Source organism: Oryzias latipes, chromosome 2, assembly GCF_053564925.1.
Source record: "Oryzias latipes strain Hd-rR chromosome 2, Olatipes_Hd-rR_3.1".
Lineage (NCBI taxonomy): Eukaryota > Metazoa > Chordata > Actinopteri > Beloniformes > Adrianichthyidae > Oryzias > Oryzias latipes.
The window spans coordinates 26,237,236-26,258,248 of NC_136238.1; the positions used below are offsets into that span (position 1 = coordinate 26,237,236).

General features: G+C 44.5%; 4 protein-coding genes across 4 annotated transcripts in view; 2 read left to right on the forward strand and 2 right to left on the reverse strand.

The window, feature by feature from the left end:
• LOC144981373 (protein NLRC3-like) overlaps positions 1–21,013 on the forward strand; it is a 210,696-nt gene that overhangs the window by 83,668 nt on the left and 106,015 nt on the right. The gene's annotated exons all lie outside the window — the stretch shown is intronic.
• The window catches only part of LOC101174320 (uncharacterized), a 76,815-nt gene that overhangs the window by 11,790 nt on the left and 44,012 nt on the right, over positions 1–21,013 (reverse strand). The window lies entirely within an intron of this gene.
• LOC144987968 (uncharacterized) lies at positions 380–19,369 on the forward strand. Its single transcript, XM_078937898.1, has 6 exons — positions 380–1,082; positions 9,744–10,759; positions 17,345–17,651; positions 18,277–18,552; positions 18,652–18,789; positions 18,949–19,369. The coding sequence occupies exons 3-6, from the start codon at positions 17,495–17,497 to the stop codon at positions 18,984–18,986; spliced, it is 609 nt and encodes a 202-aa protein (XP_078794024.1). The 5' UTR covers positions 380–1,082; positions 9,744–10,759; positions 17,345–17,494; the 3' UTR covers positions 18,987–19,369.
• Positions 15,945–21,013, reverse strand: part of LOC144987897 (ribonuclease inhibitor-like) — a 177,086-nt gene continuing 172,017 nt past the window's right edge. The window contains exon 5 of the mRNA XM_078937692.1: positions 15,945–16,089. Within this exon, the coding sequence (XP_078793818.1) occupies positions 15,945–16,089 (145 nt within the window). The remainder of the gene's footprint in view (positions 16,090–21,013) is intronic.

Consider the following 21,013-nt stretch of genomic DNA (forward strand, 5'->3'; position numbering starts at 1 on the left):
TCAGCAGAGAAAAGCCTGAAGTTCTGATGGAAAATGACAACAGAACATGATCAATATTATTGATCCACATGGAATCCAGAAGAAACTCTGAGGTGAAGACATGAAGACACAAGCTTCAGAGACATGAGGAGAAGTCAGAGTGGATTCATTCTGGACTTTCTTCTCACATCTTCTCTTCAGAACATCTTTGTCTTTGATCCTTCAAATCTTCTGAAATCTGATCATCCATGGATTGTTTTTGTGGGATCAGATCCAGAGTTGCTGAAAGTTCTGCTGCCCTCTGCTGGTCAAAGTGTCCAAACAGCAGAGAGGAGATTCTCTGGGATTCATTGGAGTCCAGGTTCTCCTGGATGTGAACAGTCTCTGCTTCTGGAACAGAAGAGTCCTTCTCAGAGCAGCATTGAGGATCTGTTCTGTCCGGCTGAGAGCGCTCCCTGCTGGTAGGAGACAGAACCACATCAGCTGCTTTTCTTTGGCCGTTCAGAAACAGTCTGGAGACTCTAAAAAACCTCCACTTCCTGAAGCAAACGGATGCAGAGCATCATGTTTGATCCTCTTCCTTCAGAAACGGCTCCATTGTTCCATCGCTCAGCAGTTTGACTAAAGCAGCTGAGAGTCTTGATGCAAACAGACCTCAGCAGCTCATCCAGAACGCCATGACAGAAGCACATGCAACAGCACGTGCACGCTCCCAGAGAACAGCAGCTGATCCAAGTCCCGACTTTGAGGTGAGACCTTTCTGTTCTGCTTGGACCACACTTCAACATGAACTTCATTTCCCATCATTCCATCTGTCAGGAGAGAACAGCTGCAATCAGCTTCCTTCAGGAATGACTGCAGGTAGAAGGATCTTTCATTCTTCAGCACCACCAGGACCCACATCCAGCCCATCAACAGCCAGAACATCAGTGACATCAGCGGCTGATTTTCATCACATCCTCATCATCATCAAAGGACCACCTCTACGTTTTTACAATCTGATGGATTTCAGTCTTTCTGCAGCTTCTCATCAACTGGATTGTCAAATATTTTCATTCTTTGCTCTTGTTTCTGCTGTCGTGGCACGGTACACTACGGTGGAGGTACGGCTACAATTTACTCAATAAAATCAAAGTCAAACGTTTATCAGAGAGGATATCAATGAGCTAAACTAGTTTTGACTGTAAAACTATTTGTTTGTGATATTCATATTTCTGACTTGATGTTTTATGCTCACGCTTGGCTTCTTAAACTAAGGATGCAATTTTGTCCAACTTTTCTTACCGTAGAAGCAGGTTGACAATTGTGTTGAGGACATCCCATCCCGCTGAGATAAATTCTACATTAATTGTAATTATTTAAACTAATTTAAGGTCATAGATCATTCGTAAAGAAGTTGATCAAATTCATTTAAAATGAAAATATTTTAAATGATTTAAATACAATTATTTATTAAAATTAATTTATTTTGAATACATCTACTTATTTTTCACAAAAGCACTTGTTAGATTAGTACTCACAAAATATGTTGCAGTGAACTGAAATTCACCAATTTTATTATGAATTCATGTTTTTCTGTCATATTTACTGCACCTTTGAAATGTTTTTAGAGTGCAGTTTTAAGACTTACCGAAAAGATTTCAATGAGATTGAAGAGTCAAAACTGAACTTTGAGAGTTTGACTTCAGAGCAAACAGTGACGTTAGCGTCTGCAGACTGAGTCCAGCTGTGATCAGATCTAATCACATTTTTCAAAGCAGACGGCTTCCTTCAGACTGGACCAGTTGCAGTAAAAGAAGACGGACTTGTTCTTGTAACAGTCGATTCAGTTGCTGCTTTGAACAAACATCAAGTTTGTTGCAAAAGATCAAAACCCGACAGTTTCTGAGCAAAAGTGATGTGGATAAAGTTCATTACAGAGCAGATTAAGAATCATGTACAGGAAATAAACAAACAGCATTTCCTCTTTTAGGACAGGAAAAAGAGACTTCCTTTTTCTGATACTAAACTGATGAAACTCTAACTTCAAATGTAATATCAAATGTCTTCTTTGGTCTGATTTTTACCTTCAGTAACTACATTTTATATTTTAGTAATCTGTGATTCATCCTTTCACTCTCACATCACTCACAAATGTACTGACACTAAAAATATTGAGTGGGAGGAGCCGAGACTTTTCTATAATTTAGTCATTATCAGAGAGGAAAGGAACATTTACAGTGAGAGACCAACAACCTAAGAATGACTCTGCTGCTGGAATTCATCTTTATTTTCATGATTCAGTCTGGAGGTAATATTTCTTTGAAAAACATTTCTTACTTTTACTTTAAAATTGTTGTTTACCACATATAGTCAGTCTATTTTATAAATTACAAGATTTTCTTTGTTTAAAAAAATGGGTTTTGTAAAAGTAGATTAACAGAATAAAGATGATTGTTTTGTTTTTGATAAAAATATGTTTTCATTTGAAGATTCCTCAGTGTCATGCTGAGGCATGAAACCAGAGTGACCCAAACGCTGAAACCCGGAAGGAGACTCAGACCAAGAGGACGGTTTAGGAGGTTTAATTTGGCAGAATGTGAGTAGTGGCGTTTTTCCCAGGGTGAGGAGAGTCGGCTGGCTGGAGGAGTCTTGCAGGGCGGGTCCAGAAGCAAAGCATGAGAGACCAGAGGATCGTGATCAGGTGAGAACCAGAGCTGGATTTTCCTGAGGCAGAGCGAGAGGAACAATTAGTGACATGGAGCATGACAAAATACAGGAGCGTGACTAGGCCAGGCTAAGCACCATTGGAGGAACAACGAACTGGCGTCGACTGAAGATCCAAGGGATCCTTATGAAGGCTGAGGCAGTAATGAGGTGAGTGAGTACAGCTGGTCACATCCAAGGCAGAGAAGGCGGGGGAGGGGGAGAGTAACTGACAAGCCACCATGACAGTACCCCCCCCTCAACGACCGCCACCTGGCGGTCCCAGACGACGGTCAGGATGGTCACGGTAAAAGTAGTCGATCAGGGTATGGTCCAGAATCAAGGAACGGGAGATCCAAGAACGCTCCTCTGGACCATACCCCTCCCAATCCACCAGGAACTGCACACCACGCCCATGGCGCCGGACATCCAGGATCCTGCTGACAGTGAAAGCGGGGGCGCCGTCGATGGTACGGGCGGGCGGCGGGGACGTGGACGGCGGGCACAGCGGACTCTCGGTGACTGGCTTGACCTGGGAGACGTGGAACGTGGGGTGAATCTTGAGAGCGGCTGGAAGACGTAGCCTGACACATGTGGGGTTGATGACCCGGTCTATAGCATAGGGTCCGATGAACTTGGGGGCCAATTTTCGCGAAGAGGCCTGGAGAGGTATATTACGGGCGGATAACCAAACCTTCTGGCCGGGCTGGTAATTGGGACTCACCCCCCTGTGGCGGTTGGCTATCTGGCATTTGCTCTCCTTAGTGCGAAGGAGAGCCGCCCTGGTCTGCAGCCAGATGTCCTGACACCGTTGGAGGTGGAGCTGGACCGAGGGCACTGCCAGATCCAATTCCTGAGAAGGAAACAGAGGGGGTGAGTAACCCAGGGAGGCCTCAAAGGGGGAGATGCCAGTAGCCGTGGAAGGATGGCTGTTATGGGCATACTCCACCCACACCAGGAACTTAGACCAGTCTTCTTGGTTTTGGGCCACCAGACACCTGAGAGCTGCCTCCAGTTCTTGGTTTGCCCGTTCTGCCTGGCCGTTAGATTGGGGGTGGTAGCCTGACGTAAGGCTGACAGAGGCTCCCAGAGCGGAACAGAAAGCTCTCCAAACCTGTGACGTGAATTGTGGTCCCCGGTCCGACACAATGTCACAGGGGATACCATGATGACGGAAAACTTGGTTGATGAGGACGTCGGACGTTTCAGAGGCAGAAGGGATCTGAGGCAGAGGAATAAACTGAGCTGATTTAGAAAAACGATCGATAACAGTCAGGATTACCGTATGGCCTTGTGAAGGTGGAAGTCCGGTGACAAAGTCCACCGCGATGTGCGACCAGGGACGGCTGGGTGTGGGCAGAGGCAGTAGTTGTCCTGAGGGTGGTCGGTTGGAGGTTTTGGAGCGGGCACAGGTGGCACAGGCCGCGACATACTCCTTGACATCTCGCTCCATGGTGGGCCAGAAGAAGCGTCGCTTGAGTAGTCTAGTGGTACGGTAGACCCCCCCATGGCAGGCGATGCGAGACGTGTGACCCCACGTGAGTACTTCCGATCTTAAAGAGTCTGGGACAAAAAGGGTGCCAGGAGGACAGGAGACACCATCAGGGATATCACCCTGAGCCTGGAGAACCTTGGTCTCGACTTCCCAGGTGAGGTTGCCGATGAAACAAGAAGTGGGTAGGATCGGAGAATCAGAGTTATTGTCGGAGGTGTTGTATTTTCGAGACAGAGCATCCGGTTTGACGTTGCGGCTACCGGGTCGATAAGTGATGGAGAAACGGAAACGGTCGAAAAACAAGCACCAGCGGGCCTGACGAGAATTGAGGCGTTTAGCGCTGCGCAGGTATGCAAGGTTCTTATGGTCGGTTAACACTAGGAAAGGTTGTTCCGCTCCCTCCAGCCAGTGACGCCATTCTTCAAGTGCCAACTTGATGGCCAAGAGCTCACGATTCCCAACATCGTAATTACGTTCGGCTGGACTTAACTTACGGGAAAAGTAGGCGCAGGGTTTGAGTTTTCCTGTGCCTTCTTCGCGTTGGGACAGGACAGCTCCCACACCGGAGTCAGAAGCATCTACCTCCACAATGAATTGTTTAGTTATGTCTGGTTGAATGAGTATTGGAGCAGATACAAAAAGGGACTTGAGTTTCTTAAAAGCCGCATCGGCTTCCGGGTTCCAGGAGTAAACTTTGGTTGACAGAGGTGAGTTGGGTGAGCGGGGCAGCAATGCTGCTGTAATTGCGGATAAACCGGCGATAGAAGTTGGCGAACCCGAGAAATTGTTGAAGTTTCTTTCGGGTCTGGGGAACCTCCCACTGGGTTACTGCCTCTATTTTAGCTGGATCAGGGCGGATATTGCCACCCTCTATGATGTAGCCCAGAAATGGAATGGTGGACACGTGAAATTCACATTTCTCGGCCTTGACGTAGAGCTGGTTTTCGAGCAGCCTTTCGAGAACTAGGCGGACATGATGCTCATGCTGAGAGGGGTCAGAGGAGTAAACTAAAATGTCGTCTAAGTAGACAAAGACGAATCTGTTGAGGAAATCTCTCAGGACGTCGTTAACTAAGCGCTGAAAAACCGCAGGGGCATTGGTAAGTCCAAACGGCATAACCAGGTATTCATAATGCCCAAACGGGGTGTTAAACGCCGTCTTCCACTCGTCCCCTTCACGCATACGCACCAGGTGATAGGCGTTGCGGAGGTCGAGTTTGGAGAAAATGTTGGCTTGCTGAACCGAGTCAAACACGGATTCCAGTAAAGGAAGAGAATATTTGTCTTTGACTGTAATTTGGTTGAGCTCACGGAAATCAATGCATGGTCTGAGAGACTTATCCTTCTCCACGAAGAAAAAACCGGCGCCTACAGGAGAAGAAGAAGGACGGATATGACCCAAAGACAGGGCTTCTTGTATATAATTTTCCATAGCATTTTTCTCGGGCCCAGAAAGATTATAAAGCTTCCCCTTAGGAAGGGGGGCCCCATTTAACAGTTCGATGGAGCAGTCGTAGGGGCGATGAGGAGGCAGAACACTAGCTTTGGATTTAGAAAAAAACGGAACGGAGGTCGTGGTAACAGGAGGGGACATTAGTGAGGTCAACGTCTTTAACTAGACCGGGGTCCGGTAAATTAGTAGTCGGCATGGCGGAGTGTAGGCAGTTAGCCATACAATAAGTGCTCCAGTTAACAACACGAGGAGCATTCCAGTCAATAAGAGGATTGTGTAACTGGAGCCATGAAAAGCCTAAAATTATGGGTGTTTGAGGACATTGGGTAACGAAAAACTGGTGGTATTCACGGTGATTTCCGGAGGTTAAAATGAGAACTGGACTAGTGCGCTTCGTTATATGAGTAAGTTGTTTACCTCCCAAACCGGCAGCATTGATGGGAGTAGTAAGAGTATCGACAGAAAGCGAGAGATCCTTAACGAGGCGTTGGTCGATTAGGCTATGTTCAGGTCCGGAATCAACTAAGGCTTGGAGTTCAATGACCTGGTTCTTATTTCTGATTTTTACAGGAACAAACAAGAACTTAGAACTTGAGGTGGATTCAGAATCTCCCCCCTGTGGCCTGTCTACGAACGGGGCCTCTCGAGAGTTAAAACGTGAGTGGCATTGTGAAACTAAATGGCCAGGCTGGCCACAATAGAAGCATAACCCTTCATCACGTCGTCTCTGTCTTTCTTCAGGGGGAAGCTTAGCATGACCGAATAACATGGTTGCATCTTGATTGGAAAACGTTTCAGGGTTGGAAGATGGGGCCACCATAACCGAGGAAACGAGATTAGCCGGGGGCGGCAGAGGCTTATGTTGTCATTCTATGAGGCGTTCACGTAAACGGGCGTCGGACCTCAGGGCAGCAGTGACCAGGTCTTCGAAGGTGTCGGCTTCAGGCTGAGAACACAAGTGGTCTTTAATACAATCGTTCAGTGACTGATAAAAGATGGCTTTGAGAGCGGGATCCGGCCAACCAGCTTCGACTGCTAAAATGCGGAAGTCCACTAGATGATCGCTTACCGGGCGGTTACCTTGCTTGATACTCAGTAACCGCCGGGTGGCTTCTTCCTGCTTTCTGGGCTGGTCGAACACCAATCTGAATTCCCCGATGAAGCGGTCGAATGGAAGATGTGTGATGGGATGTGCGGCCAGAAACGCCTGAGCCCACTGGAGAGCCTTGCTGCGGAGAGAGTTCACAATCAGAGAAATGCGGCTGTGATCGGCCTGGTAATACCTGGGGGCCTGCAGGAAGATTAATTGGCATTGAAGCAGGAACCCTCCGCAGGTTTCAACGTCACCGTAAAAAGGTTCCGGCTGGAGACGGACATTTTCCGGGATCTCGGCGGATGAGGAAGTGTGATTGTTGCCGGAAATGGGGACATGAGCAGCAGCAGCGGGATTAGCATGTTGGTTGGTAGTAGCACTGATTATTTGCGTAATGCTATCGAGGCGACGGAAAAGATCCCACTGTGCCGAGGACATGAGAGTGATGGCCTCCGCTTGCTGTTTAAGTAGATTACCTTGTAAGGAAACGGCGTGGAGGAGCCCCTCCGGGTCAGCTGGGTCAGGGGGAAGGCCAGTTCGTTCTGTCATGCTGAGGCATGAAACCAGAGTGACCCAAACGCTGAAACCCGGAAGGAGACTCAGACCAAGAGGTAAGTTTAGGAGGTTTAATTTGCCAGAATGTGAGTAGTGGCGTTTTTCCCAGGGTGAGGAGAGTCGGCTGGCTGGAGGAGTCTTGCAGGGCGGGTCCAGAAGCAAAGCATGAGAGACCAGAGGATCGTGATCAGGTGAGAACCAGAGCTGGATTTTCCTGAGGCAGAGCGAGAGGAACAATTAGTGACATGGAGCATGACAAAATACAGGAGCGTGACTAGGCCAGGCTAAGCACCATTGGAGGAACAACGAACTGGCGTCGACTGAAGATCCAAGGGATCCTTATGAAGGCTGAGGCAGTAATGAGGTGAGTGAGTACAGCTGGTCGCATCCAAGGCAGAGAAGGCGGGGGAGGGGGAGAGTAACTGACAGGCCACCATGACACTCAGCATTTTATAAACAAATGCAAATACAGTTTTAAAGTTCAATTTTATGCAAATATACATATTTGAATGCTGACAGCTGAAGCTGTGAAGATGATGAAGAATGACAACACAGTAAAAAAAGTCAAGAAGTGGAAATATTTGCTAAAACTGAACTAACTTCCTTAAACTAAAATGACTTTTGCTATTTGAACTAATAAAGCTGCACTAAATGGTAATAAAGATGAAAAGAGCCAGTTTTCTTGAGTAAAACAATAATTGAGGAAGAAACTAAAAGGAAGACTCGTAAGGACACAAACATGAACGCTACAGATGTCAGAAACTGATTGACTGATGTTTTAGCAAAAAGAAAAGTTACTTTTAAGGATTTCAGGGTTCTTTCATTTCATGGTTTAAATTAATTCAAGCTTAGGAAAATAGCCAAATGTTTAAAAATTGGCTTTCCTTTTTTTTATGCCTAATAGGTTGTATATATTTTTAATACTATCAATTACAGAGAAAAACTAAATACTTCATCAGAATTCACAATTCTATCCAGAAAAAGTCAGAGTTAAAGATGAGAATGATGAAAATATTAGAGGAAAGTAAAGACGTGTTTATATGGAAGCATTTGTGTTACATAATTAAAATTAAAAGACAATACCAGAAATGCTTTTTCATTTTCAAAATGAGGTTTAATCAAAATTAATATGAAAAAGCAATCTGCCAAAATGCTTTTTCTTTTTCTTCTTCAACACAGCTTATTCTGTCACTTTATTAAAATGATAAAGAAAATGGTATTTGACATTTCATTTTTAAAAAGTTCTCTTCTAAATGTGTAGCAAAATTCATTTAGAAATGTCTAATTTGACAATTAAAATAGATTAATAGAAATGCTTTTTCATTTTCAAAATGTAACTGCATTAAATGATTCAAAATTAAAATGAAAAATCAATATTTCAAAATGCTTTTTCATTTTCTACTTAAAAACTGCTTATTCTGTGTCATAATTGAAACGAAAATGGAAAGAGAGAATTGTATTTTCATTTTAACATCCACCCTGCGAATAATGTCACAAAATTCAATTCCACTTAGCATTTCTAGAGGGCCGGCTGCTAAGAGACACAGACATGCTAGGAGCAGTGCGGTCAGGCTTGTAGCTTTGTGTTAGCGGCAGAGGAGAGGGCTTTGTGAGGGTGTAGGTACCACAACCATTAGGCCTGGAACTTCCATTCGTAGTCCTTTCAGCTGAGGATGACGTCACACTACGGTAACCCCACTTGGACAAACTACGTACATTGAGTTCTGCTTAGGGTCGACATATTCTAATTTCATGTTTTCTTTTGTAACCTTAAGTTCTTTTCCCTCATAAATTGTGTTTGACAATATTCTTTGTAATTTTTTATAAAGAGATTTTTGCCACAATCCACTTGTTATTAAAGTTTAAGTTCAGCCGTGACTAAAAATGTTGTTAGCACGGCTAAATGTTGTTCTTCCGGGTCCATTCTGCCAATAATAAAACACTGGGAGCACGAATTACCAAAAAATATAAGTGATGATTGTACACAGCTTCTCAGGACTACGTAGGAATATTTCCACCTTCTGCGATCTTCCATCGGATGCCTAATGCTAACCCTTCTTGCAGCCAAGAAAAAAGCACTGAACGCACGGATTTAAAATTATGACCTTAATAATAATCATAACAGTTATAAAAGCACATTTAGAAGATCGTCTCCTGCAGCTTCCTGCTGATTTTGCTGTTCCAGGACAGCTATAGCCCCTTGAACAGCTCTAACAGATTTCACCAATCTAAACTTTGGCGTTTGCTGGTTGGACTAACACGCACTGACATCATCATCCCCCCCCCCCCCCCCCGGAAATGCTAACTGGAAGTGTGTTGTGCGACACTATTCGCAGGGTGGATGTGAAACTGAAAATGCAATCCCCCCTTTGCACTTTTATTTTAATTATGACACAGAATTTAGCGGTTTTGAAGTCTCTTCTTTGATTCTGTTTGTGATTCTGATTGTCATTTTCTCTTTCTTCTTCTTGTTTCTCCTGCAGGTTTCAGTTTTGAGATCCTCTATAAAAGAGTTGGAGATGAAGCCGTTTTACCTTGTAACATTGATAGATCCTCTGACCGGGATCTTTACTGGTCTATCTACAGACTTGAAAAAACCTTTTCAGAGCTATAAGCTGCAGTGGAAATGTCCACAGTTCAGCCAGAGTTTTAAGGCTGAGTGTGAGCAGTGACTGCTCCCTGCTCATCAGATACATCACTGAAGATGATGCTGGTCAGTACGCCTGTCAGCGCAGAAACAACAACATTGTCACCGTTGTGGATCTGAATACTTTGAGCAGTGAGTAATCTGACCAGAAGAATTCTGTGACTCCATGAATGTCAACAATCTGATCTGATCCAAAAAAAGAACTCAGAGCCTGAAGAGACTCTGACATGTGAACTCATGTAATCATTTAGGTCAAACTGCTGACAAAGCATGTTTAGTATGAGAGATGTGAGAGAGTCGGCTCAAGGGAGAAAATATTACATTTCATTTTTTTACATAGCAAATAGGTTGAAGTGATGAATCCATAAACAGCAAAGATCAATGTCTCTCATGACGGATCACTGATTAATCAGGTGATCTGAGTGTTTGACAGTTTCCTGTTTTGTTGAACTTGACAAACCTCTGATGTGTCACACATTAAAAAAGTGTTTGGTTGAAAATTCAATTAAGGACAAAAATAATAGTCTGAAAACTTGATTCTATTTTGTTTGTCTTTAGTCTCTTCGTCTCCTTCAGACGTTCATGGAAGTGTGGACCTAACATGCTCCTTCAAGGGCTATGATGTACCGTCTTTCTTTAAAGAACGTCATGGCTGTAAGAAAAGCCACATCATCTGGATGAATGAGACAGGATCTCAACTGTCTGGTAGAAATCCAGAGTTTGAGGTGAAAAACCAAACAAACTGTGATTCTGTTCTGACTGTGAAACATCAGAGTGAAAACTACAAAAGATTCAGCTGCCAGTTTGTTGACTATAAGAAAGTGCAGATAGATGCCGTCTACGTTCTCACAGGTAAGAACTTTGGAAGGATTGAACTTTATAATAGTGTTCTAACAAATGATATATTTTCACAGTTTAGAAAGAATAACACTTTCTGTTCTTTTAAGTGACTCCTGTGAATCTTTGCTCTGTCAGGATTTTCTGTCATGGCTACAGAACACTTTTCGAACCCAGATGCTGGAACCCAGAAGAAACACAGCGGGAGGCGGGCGTTGGCAGGTAAGAGTTTTAATACGAGGAGCCGAGAGCAGATCGTGAGCAGGTCCAGATGTCGGTTCCGAACTGAAAGACAGAAGTTAGCGGCGTCACTGGTGGATTTCTCCGTAGGGCGATGTTGACGAAGGTGGAGACACTTGATGAGGCAGAGGCTCGTGGTGGGACCGCAGGAGAGGACAGACTGATGAGAACGGCTGGGAACTGATTCGAGCGACCACTCGTGGTACTGGATTCCTGAGGGTGAGTAGAGAGAGAGACAGGTTTTAGTTATAGGCTTGACGTAGCGAAAACGAACAATAGCTTGACTTGAAGACCAACTATGCACCATCAGGGGCAACGGACTGGCGAAGACTGATGATCCTGTGGCTCCTTATGAAGGCGGATGAGGTGATGAGGTAAGTGGTCGCAGGTGTAGAGAATCAGCAGCCAAACGGAGAGGAGAGGGGGAGGAGTCTGACAGAGGCACCATATCAGTACCCCCCCCTCAACGACCGCCTCCAGGCGGTCAAGGGCGGCGATCAGGGTGGGCACGGAAGAAATCCTCAATGAGCGAGGGGTCCAAAATAAACGAGCGGGGAATCCAGGAGCGCTCCTCCGGACCGTAGCCCACCCAGTCGACCAGGAACTGGAATCCACGACCCCTACGACGGACATCCAAAACCCGGCTGACGTCATAGGCCGGAGCGCCGTCGATGACCCGGGCGGGCGGTGGGGAAGTGGACGGCGGGCACAGAGGACTGTCCTGGACTGGCTTGATCTGGGAGATGTGAAACGACGGGTGGACCTTCAGGGCTTTGGGCAAACGAAGACGGACACAGGTAGGGTTGATGAGTTTGTCTATGACGTACGGACCGATGAATCGGGGAGCCAGTTTCTTGGAGGATGCCTGAATGGGTATATTGCGAGTGGAGAGCCAAACCCGCTGACCAGGTCGATAGTCGGGTCCCACCACCCTGCGACGGTTGGCGATCCGGCAGTTGCTCTCCTTGGTGCGGAGGAGAGCGGCCTTCGTCTGAGTCCAGATGCGTTGACAACGCTGGATGTGATGGTGGACGGAAGGCACTGCCAGATCCAACTCCTGGGATGGAAACAGAGGTGGTGAGTACCCTAGGGCGGCCTCAAAAGGAGAGATCCCGGTGGCAGATGAAGGATGAGTGTTATGGGCATACTCTATCCATACCAGGAAGGTGGACCAGTCCTTTTCATTCTGTGCCGCCAGACAGCGGAGAGCTGCCTCCAGCTCCTGGTTCGCTCTCTCCGCTTGGCCATTTGACTGGGGATGATAGCCGGACGAGAGACTGACCGTGGCCCCCAAGGCCGAGCAGAAGGCCTTCCACACTTGTGACGTGAATTGGGGACCACGGTCGGAGACAATGTCCACAGGGATGCCATGGTGGCGAAAAACGTGGTTGACGATCAGGTCAGCAGTTTCAGTGGACGTGGGGAGTTGAGGAAGGGGAATGAAGTGAGCCATTTTCGAAAAACGATCAACAACAGTGAGGATAGTTGTGTTACCGTGTGACGGGGGAAGACCGGTGACGAAATCCATGGCAAGATGGGACCAGGGTCGATCGGGAGTGGGGAGTGGATGAAGCAGACCTGCCGGAGCAGAGGATGAAGATTTCGATCGGGCGCACGTGGAGCAGGCTGCTACATACTCCCGCACATCCTTTTCCATGGCAGGCCAATGGAACCTTTTGCGAATAAGGTTAAGGGTCCGGTGAATTCCCCCATGGCAAGCCAAGCGGGATGTATGCCCCCATGTGATGACCTCGGACCGGAGATCAGCAGGAACGAACAAGGTACCCCTGGGGACAGGAGGGTGGTCATTATTGTCTCTCAGGGCTTGGAGTACCTTGTTCTCGACGTCCCACGTGAGGGTTCCGATGACGCAGGTGGAAGGAAGGATGGTGGCCGGGGCGCGTTCTGATGGACTGAACTTTCGGGACAGGGCGTCAGGCTTGATATTTCGGGATCCGGGTCTGTAGGTGATTACAAAATTGAAGCGGTCAAAAAAAAGACACCAACGAGCTTGCCTGGAGTTGATTCGTTTGGCTGAGCGGAGATAAGCCAGGTTCTTGTGGTCTGTCCACACGATGAATGGCTGTTCTGCTCCCTCCAACCAGTGACGCCATTCCTCCAATGCCAGCTTGATGGCAAGTAGTTCCCGGTTGCCGACATCATAGTTTCTTTCTGCTGGTGATAGTTTTCGTGAAAAATAAGCACAAGGTTTTAATTTGTCAGTTGAGGCCTCTTTTTGGGAGAGGACGGCACCCACACCGGTATCAGAAGCGTCCACCTCGACAATGAATTGACGAGATGGGTCAGGTTGGATGAGGATGGGTGCGGATACGAAAAGGTCCTTCAGTTTGTCAAAGGCTTGTTGGGCTTCAGTAGACCAGGCAAAGGGATGAGTAGTGGAAGTAAGGCGTGTGAGAGGAGAAGCGATGCTGCTGTAATTCCTGATAAATCGCCTATAAAAGTTGGCGAAGCCTAAGAACTGCTGAAGTTTTTTCCGTGTGTCTGGAGGTGCCCAGTTGGCGACGGCCTCTATCTTAGAGGGGTCAGGTCGGATGCAACCTGCCTCGATGACGTAGCCGAGAAACTGAACGGTAGGAACATGAAATTCGCATTTCTCGAATTTTACATAGAGTTGGTTTTCCAAAAGTCTCTCAAGCACGAGACGTACGTGATGTTCATGCTGGGCCTGATCATGGGAATAGATGAGAATGTCATCAAGGTAGACGAAGATGAAGCGATTAAGGAAGTCACGGAGAACGTCGTTGACCAACCGCTGGAAGACTGCAGGGGCGTTGGTGAGGCCAAAGGGCATGACCAAATATTCATAGTGCCCTAAGGGGGTTTTAAATGCAGTCTTCCATTCATCGCCTTCCTTGATACGAACCAGATGGTACGCATTGCGGAGGTCTAATTTCGTGAAGATACGGGCTTGTTGAAGAGAGTCAAAAACAGACGTGATTAAAGGCAAGGAATATTTATCTTTGACGGTGATCTGATTCAGTTCGCGGTAGTCGATGCAAGGCCTGAGTGTCTTATCTTTCTTAGCCACGAAGAAAAAACCAGCCCCCACAGGGGAGGAAGAGGGTCGTATGTGACCTAACGAGAGCGCTTCCTGGATGTACTGTTCCATGGCGCCTCTTTCGGGACCGGACAGGTTGAACAGCCGCCCCTTAGGTAAAGGAGCGCCAGGAAGGAGAGTAATGGCGCAATCGTAAGGTCTATGCGGGGGAAGAGCGCTAGCCTTAGATTTGCTGAAAACTGCTTTTAAGTCGTGATAACAAGACGGAATGGAAACCAGATCTACTGAGGCGGGACTCTCGGTATCTATGGGGGGAACACGGGGAACCGCGGACAGTAAACAGTTTGCAAGGCAATAAGGACTCCACTGAGTGACAGATCCCTGAGCCCAGTTAAATTGGGGATTATGTAATCTGAGCCAGGTGAACCCTAACACTATGGGGGTATGGGCGGACTGGGTGATGTAAAACTGAACTGATTCCCTATGGTTACCTGACGTGACGAGGAGAATGGGCTTGGTGCGATGGGTAATACGGGACAGGTGTTGTCCCCCGAGGCCCGAGGCTTCAATGGGGTTTTCTAGGGGCTCTGTGGGGATAGACAAATGGTTAACTACACGAAAGTCAATTAAGCTCTGTTCCGCCCCAGAATCTACGAGGGCCCTGAGATCATGAACTTGGCGATCGAGGCATAACTTGACAGGTAAATACATGAATTCTTTACCAGAATCTGTGGCAGATAACTCTCCTCGCGGCCTGTCGTCTAGCGAGGGGCTGGGAAGTTTAAACGAACTGGGCATCCCGAGACTAGATGGCCTTTAGCCCCGCAGTAAAAACAGGCTCCAGCTTCGCGTCTCTGGCGCCGTTCCTCTTCTGACAGCCTTGAGTGGCCGATCTGCATGGGTTCCTCCATAGTCTTGGAGGGGACAGGACACTCAGCATACAGGCCTGGATCGATCGGTGGAGCGTGGATGGACTTAGTCGGGAGACGTGGAGCCGGATGACCTCGTTCTTTTTGGCGCTCACGTATCCTAACGTCCGACCGGAGAGCGGCGGACACTAACTCCTCAAAGGATCGTGCTTCCGGTTGAGAACAAAGGTGGTCTTTAATTTGTTCATTCAAGGACTGGTAAAAAACGCCTTTGAGGGCCAGATCGGGCCAGCCAGCTTCAACCGCTAGAATGCGGAAATCGATGACGTGATCGCTAACAGCACGGTTCCGCTGTTTGAGTGCGAGCAGCCGCCGGGTTGCCTCTTCCTGTTTACGAGGTTGGTCGAATATCAGGCGGAATTCGCCGAGGAATCGCTCGTAAGACAGGTGAGAGATGGGATTGGCAGAGAGAAAAGCTTGGGCCCACTGGAGAGCTTTACTTCGTAGAGAATTTATGACAAGGGTGATCTTACTGTGGTCGGACTGGTAGAATCGGGGAGCTTGTTGACATATTAACTGGCACTGCAGCAAAAATCCTCCGCAGGCTTCCACCTCCCCGAAGAAAGGTTCCGGTTGGAGTCGGATGTTTTCGGTTGCGGACGGCACTCCGGAAGCGGAAGGAGCTGGGACGACAGGAGTATGGACTGTGGCAGGCGAAACCTGGGAAAACTGGCTGGTTAGTTCATGTAAGGTCTGGGTCATACCATCTAGGCGATGAAAGAGATCCTGCTGGGCAGCCGCAATTTGCGACAGAGCGTCCGCTTGACGTCCCAGCATAATGCCTTGTTGGGAAACGGCTAATCTGAGTCCTTCTGGGTCAGCTGGGTTGGGATTATGGCCAGTCCGTTCTGTCATGGCTACAGAACACTTTTCGAACCCAGATGCTGGAACCCAGAAGAAACACAGCGGGAGGCGGGCGTTGGCAGGTAAGAGTTTTAATACGAGGAGCCGAGAGCAGATCGTGAGCAGGTCCAGATGTCGGTTCCGAACTGAAAGACAGAAGTTAGCGGCGTCACTGGTGGATTTCTCCGTAGGGCGATGTTGACGAAGGTGGAGACACTTGATGAGGCAGAGGCTCGTGGTGGGACCGCAGGAGAGGACAGACTGATGAGAACGGCTGGGAACTGATTCGAGCGACCACTCGTGGTACTGGATTCCTGAGGGTGAGTAGAGAGAGAGACAGGTTTTAGTTATAGGCTTGACGTAGCGAAAACGAACAATAGCTTGACTTGAAGACCAACTATGCACCATCAGGGGCAACGGACTGGCGAAGACTGATGATCCTGTGGCTCCTTATGAAGGCGGATGAGGTGATGATGTAAGTGGTCGCAGGTGTAGAGAATCAGCAGCCAAGCGGAGAGGAGAGGGGGAGGAGTCTGACAGAGGCACCATATCATTTTCACAATAAAACAAAACAAACTTTTAATGTCAATCAAAAATCTATATATGATTTGAACTTTTCTATATAAATTTCATTGTTGTTATTTTTACCAAACTATCAGGAAAATAAAGTGAGGTAAAAACTTTTAACTCATTTATGTTGGTTGTTATGCAAGCGTCACAGAAGAAAAGATTGATAAAATAAAAGAATATTTTCTGTTGAAACAGGTTTTTATTACAAATAGAAGCATTGAATTCAATAAAACAAACTTCTCTTTAAAGCACGTTTTGTACTTTTATAAAAGAACCTGTTTGGAGATTATTTTAGAAAAGCATAAATGTAATTACAACTACAAAAACAGTTTTAGAGGAGCTTGAGGAAATGTATAACAACAAAGAAGAAATGAAAACCTAAAAAAACTCAGCAGCAGAACAAAATCTGATAATTACGGAACAGGTTTGTTTTACAAATGTTCATTTCTCCAGACTTTGATTCTCTGTTCTGTCAGTCTTTGACTTTGTCAAGTTTGAGTGTTTAAAGTTCAGAACTGTCACCTCTCTACCGTTAAAAGCACTTTTTGACTCATTCTGTTCACATTAGAATGAAGAAAACCTTCTGAATGGATCTGAAGTAAAGATCTCTTTCTAAAGAAAGAGGAAAAAAACTTCCTTGAGGAATTTAAAAACTGTGTCTCTTTAATGGTTTAATGTCACAAAAATAGAAGCAAAGTCTTCATTTTCAGTTTTATATTTATTTATCATTAAAGAAGAAATCAAACCATGAATGACTCCAAAAGTAGAATTAAGGAGAAATATGTTCATATCAAAACATTATATTGAATTAATGTCACTTTTGTCTAAAAATCCAGAATTTGATGTTAGTTATGAAAAAATATTTTTTAATATTAATAATTTTTATCATTTAATAATATTACCCTGAAAACAAAACTTTGCAGATATTATTATCTTGTTGTATCTCTTCAGATGCTGTTGTGTTAAAGGATGAACTTTTTGTTCTTTTCTCTCCTGCAGACATCAGTGAACAAACTAAACATCTTCATCACAGAGCTGGAGATGACGTCCTTTTACCTTGTAGAACTACATCCTCCTCTTCCTCGTGCTCTGATGTTACCTGGCTGAACCAGGAAGATCCAGATAAAGCACTGAGACCAGAAGTACACAATGGAAGTGTTGTCCAGAGTTCAGCTAGCTTCCAGGCTGAATGTGAGCACTGACTGCTCTCTGCTCATCACAAACATCTCTGATGAAGATGCTGGTCGATTTCTCTGTCGGCTCAGGAACAAGAATACGTTTGAGGCGTATCTTAATATTTTGAGCAGTGAGTATTCTGACATGAATAATAATGTGACTTCATGATTGTCAACATTCTGATCTGATCCAAAACAGCTCAAACCCTGAAGAGACTCTGACATTTGGAGATATTTATCTAAATCTCCAGATTCTATAATAGATCAGAGATTAGTCCGTTATCTATGTTCAGAGTCAGAACCAGTTTTCATCTCAGATGAGGGGAGATTTATCTCACAAATCCAGAGCTTCTGGGCTTTTCTAACAGAATTATAGGAGTTAGACCAGACAGACCCGGAGAATCAGGACTAGAATGACGAAGAAAAAGCCGACAACAAAGTTTCAGCTTCATGCAGAAAACATTTCTTTAGGTTCATTTTATATAGTTTTCACATTATTTCCATAATATTGTCAGTTGAAAGTTGTCAGAAAATGACGAGCAGTGACTCCCTCATCCTCTGACTAATAGTTTAGTCTGAAACTCCAGAATCCAGACTGTTTCTGCTGTTGAAACAACTGAAAACATTTCTCTGAATAGTTTCTAATATGATCAAATCTCCTCTTTCTTTGGAACACGGTCAGCATGTAAATGTAGTCACTGTCCGGACAAAAGGTTTTCATGTAAAAACGTCTTTTCTGTTTCTGTTTTCCTTCAGTTTGTAAAGATCCAGCAGACGTTCCTCCCAGAGGAAGTGGAAGTGTCACATTCCTGTGTTCACTGAGTAGATTTGATCCAACTATTCCCTGCAGACAGAACAGCATCATCTGGATGAATGAGACGGGATCTCAGCTGTCTGGTGACGGTGTTGGGTTGGACTGTGTTTCTGTTCTGACTGTGAAACATCAGAGAGGAAACAACCAAACATTCATCTGTCAGTTTGTGGAGGATGAGGAGGTGAAGACAGATGCTGTCTATGTTCTGGACTTCTCAGGTAAAACTGTTTTTATCATTTTGAACAACAAAGACAAATTGTGAAAGTCAAAGACATTTACAAATATTTTAGTTGATGCTGATAAATGTTTGTCTGCAGATCTTTCTGGTCATAATTTCATCATCATCGTTGGAGCCGTGATGAAGGTGGTGTTGATGTTTCTGGGTGTGGTTGCTGCTCTGGTCTACATGTCCAGGAGGAGAACCAAAGGGAACGAAGACCGGAGAACTAGAACAAGTACTGTCACTCTTTCACTCTTCATCATCTGCTGATGTGGATGATGTCATTTCCTGTTTCTCTCAGCTCATGAAAACCAATGAAGTTGATGATCTTAAACATTATTTACACTTTTAGAAATAAAAATGCTGCTTGATCTTCTAAATTCTGCTTCTACAGGGAGAAGAACTGTTGCTGGTGATGAAGATGTCCTGTGAAGAAGAAATGCAGAAAACTGTTTTTTTATTTGTTGTTGTTTAAAAGAGTGCAGATATTTTCTTCTCTATGATTTTTTTTCTTTATTTCCTTTTTAGATATTTCAGCTGCAGTAGTTTTATTTGCTCAGTTCTGACTTCACCTGCCAAATTTCTAATTATAATAGTGTAGATGCAGGAAATGGTCTGTGTGTGTGTGTGTGTGTGTGTGTGTGCGTGCGTGTGTGTGGGTGTGTGTGTGTGTGTGTGTGTGTGTGTGTGTGTCCTATTGACTTTATATTTTTTCCGAATCAGGTCAAAATATAAAACTCCAAGTTAATATCTATATATGTATAGACGTACATTTGTTTGTGTTCTTTGGTATTTCCTTGTTTTGATTGCTTAAAATAAACCACTTTTTGTTTTTGTGACTAACATCCATGTTTTTTAAGGACTACGACTTTGGAACTTGTCACAGATGAAAATGTTTTCCACATTGATGACAGAGACTCAGCTCTCTTCCAGAATGACATTTCTGCAGATCAAACTGAAACAGAAGTGAAAATAAACCTTCTAGATTTCTATAATGTGTCACAGCTCTGCAGAAAAACTAACAGAACAATCTTACATTTTAGTTGTCAAGTCTGCTGTCTAGTGGCATCAACGCACTACACGGTCCTTTTAGACACAGAAGAGTAATAAGAAAATCAAATAGAATTTTTTTTTAAATGAAAGAAATCAAACATTTGAAAAAAAGAAAACAGCTAAGGAGTCATTCTAGATGTTTCTGGTCGTTCGATTGATGCTTTTTGAGCCTCAACAACATCAGGGGATAAACAGGCTCCACTGTGTGTCATGTGGTGTCAAACCTCTGCCATATATATCAATAATCCACTGCATTTAGTTAACACACATTGTGGTTTTTCTGTCTTTATCAGCACTTGCCTTTTACAATCTCTTGCTTTTATCTGAACATATCATGTAACTTCCTCACAGAAACACTCATGCAGAGTTTCCTGTCTCCACAGAGAGTGAGTGTTGATGTCCAGAATCAGAATCAGGTTTATTGTAGAGTTCCATAAAAGCATCAGTTATTACGTCTCCATGTCTGGATCATGTGATTATTCAGAGACTAAAAATAAAATAATAAAAAGGGAAAATTAGAGAATATTTTTGTTATTGTCTCCATGAAAATAAGAAAAATATCATCAAGAGCTGGAGACCCGAGTAGACTGCCTCTTGCATGCCTCAGCGGCTCTATCCGAACGCCAGCTCGTCTCTGTAAGGAGCCTGATTGCCAAGTAAGCAGCCAGACGGCTCTGGAAACTGGAAACAGCGGGTTAAGAAAATGGATGGAACCATCAAAGTTGTAGGTTTGAAAAATCTTTGAAATTATTTAACAGTTTTTTATTGAATAAATCTTTGAAGAAGACACAGAAACAAGAAACAGCATTAAAATCTTTGAAGATTGTCTGTGAAAAATGTTTGCATTCCAAAGATCTTTAATTCTTTTACTTTTCTTTTATTATGTTACATCTCAGTTATATACTTCATAAATTTGTTAATCTAATTTTCATTAAATTAAGTAAATTTCTCTATTGTTTTTTCACTGTAATAAGAATTTCAAAATTATTGTTTGTCTTTGTTATCAAATATACAGTTTAATGTTTATTTATAGTCGTAATTATTCTCTTTAGAAACTGTTTTTTAAGATCTTTTTGCTTGAAATGTTCTTTCTTTGTTTTGTTTTGTTTACTTGTTTGCTTAAGAAATGTCTTTATTCATGACTGTATTTTAGAAATACAATAAATGAATGTGGTCAGGTTTAGTTAGTCTCTGATGTGTTTTGTAGTCGAATCTGAACATTGGAATGAGACACTGTGTGTTGACGTCACAACAGCTAAAAGTTTCTTTTTTTGCTATTTTTATTTCCTGAAAATAAACTGTTTATTTTAACCTTTATTTGCCAGTCAAGTTAAAATGGCCTTTTCTTTGCAACCATCGAAATCCTTATGTGAGCGACAGACACACTCCAGACCAGCTGGTGGCGC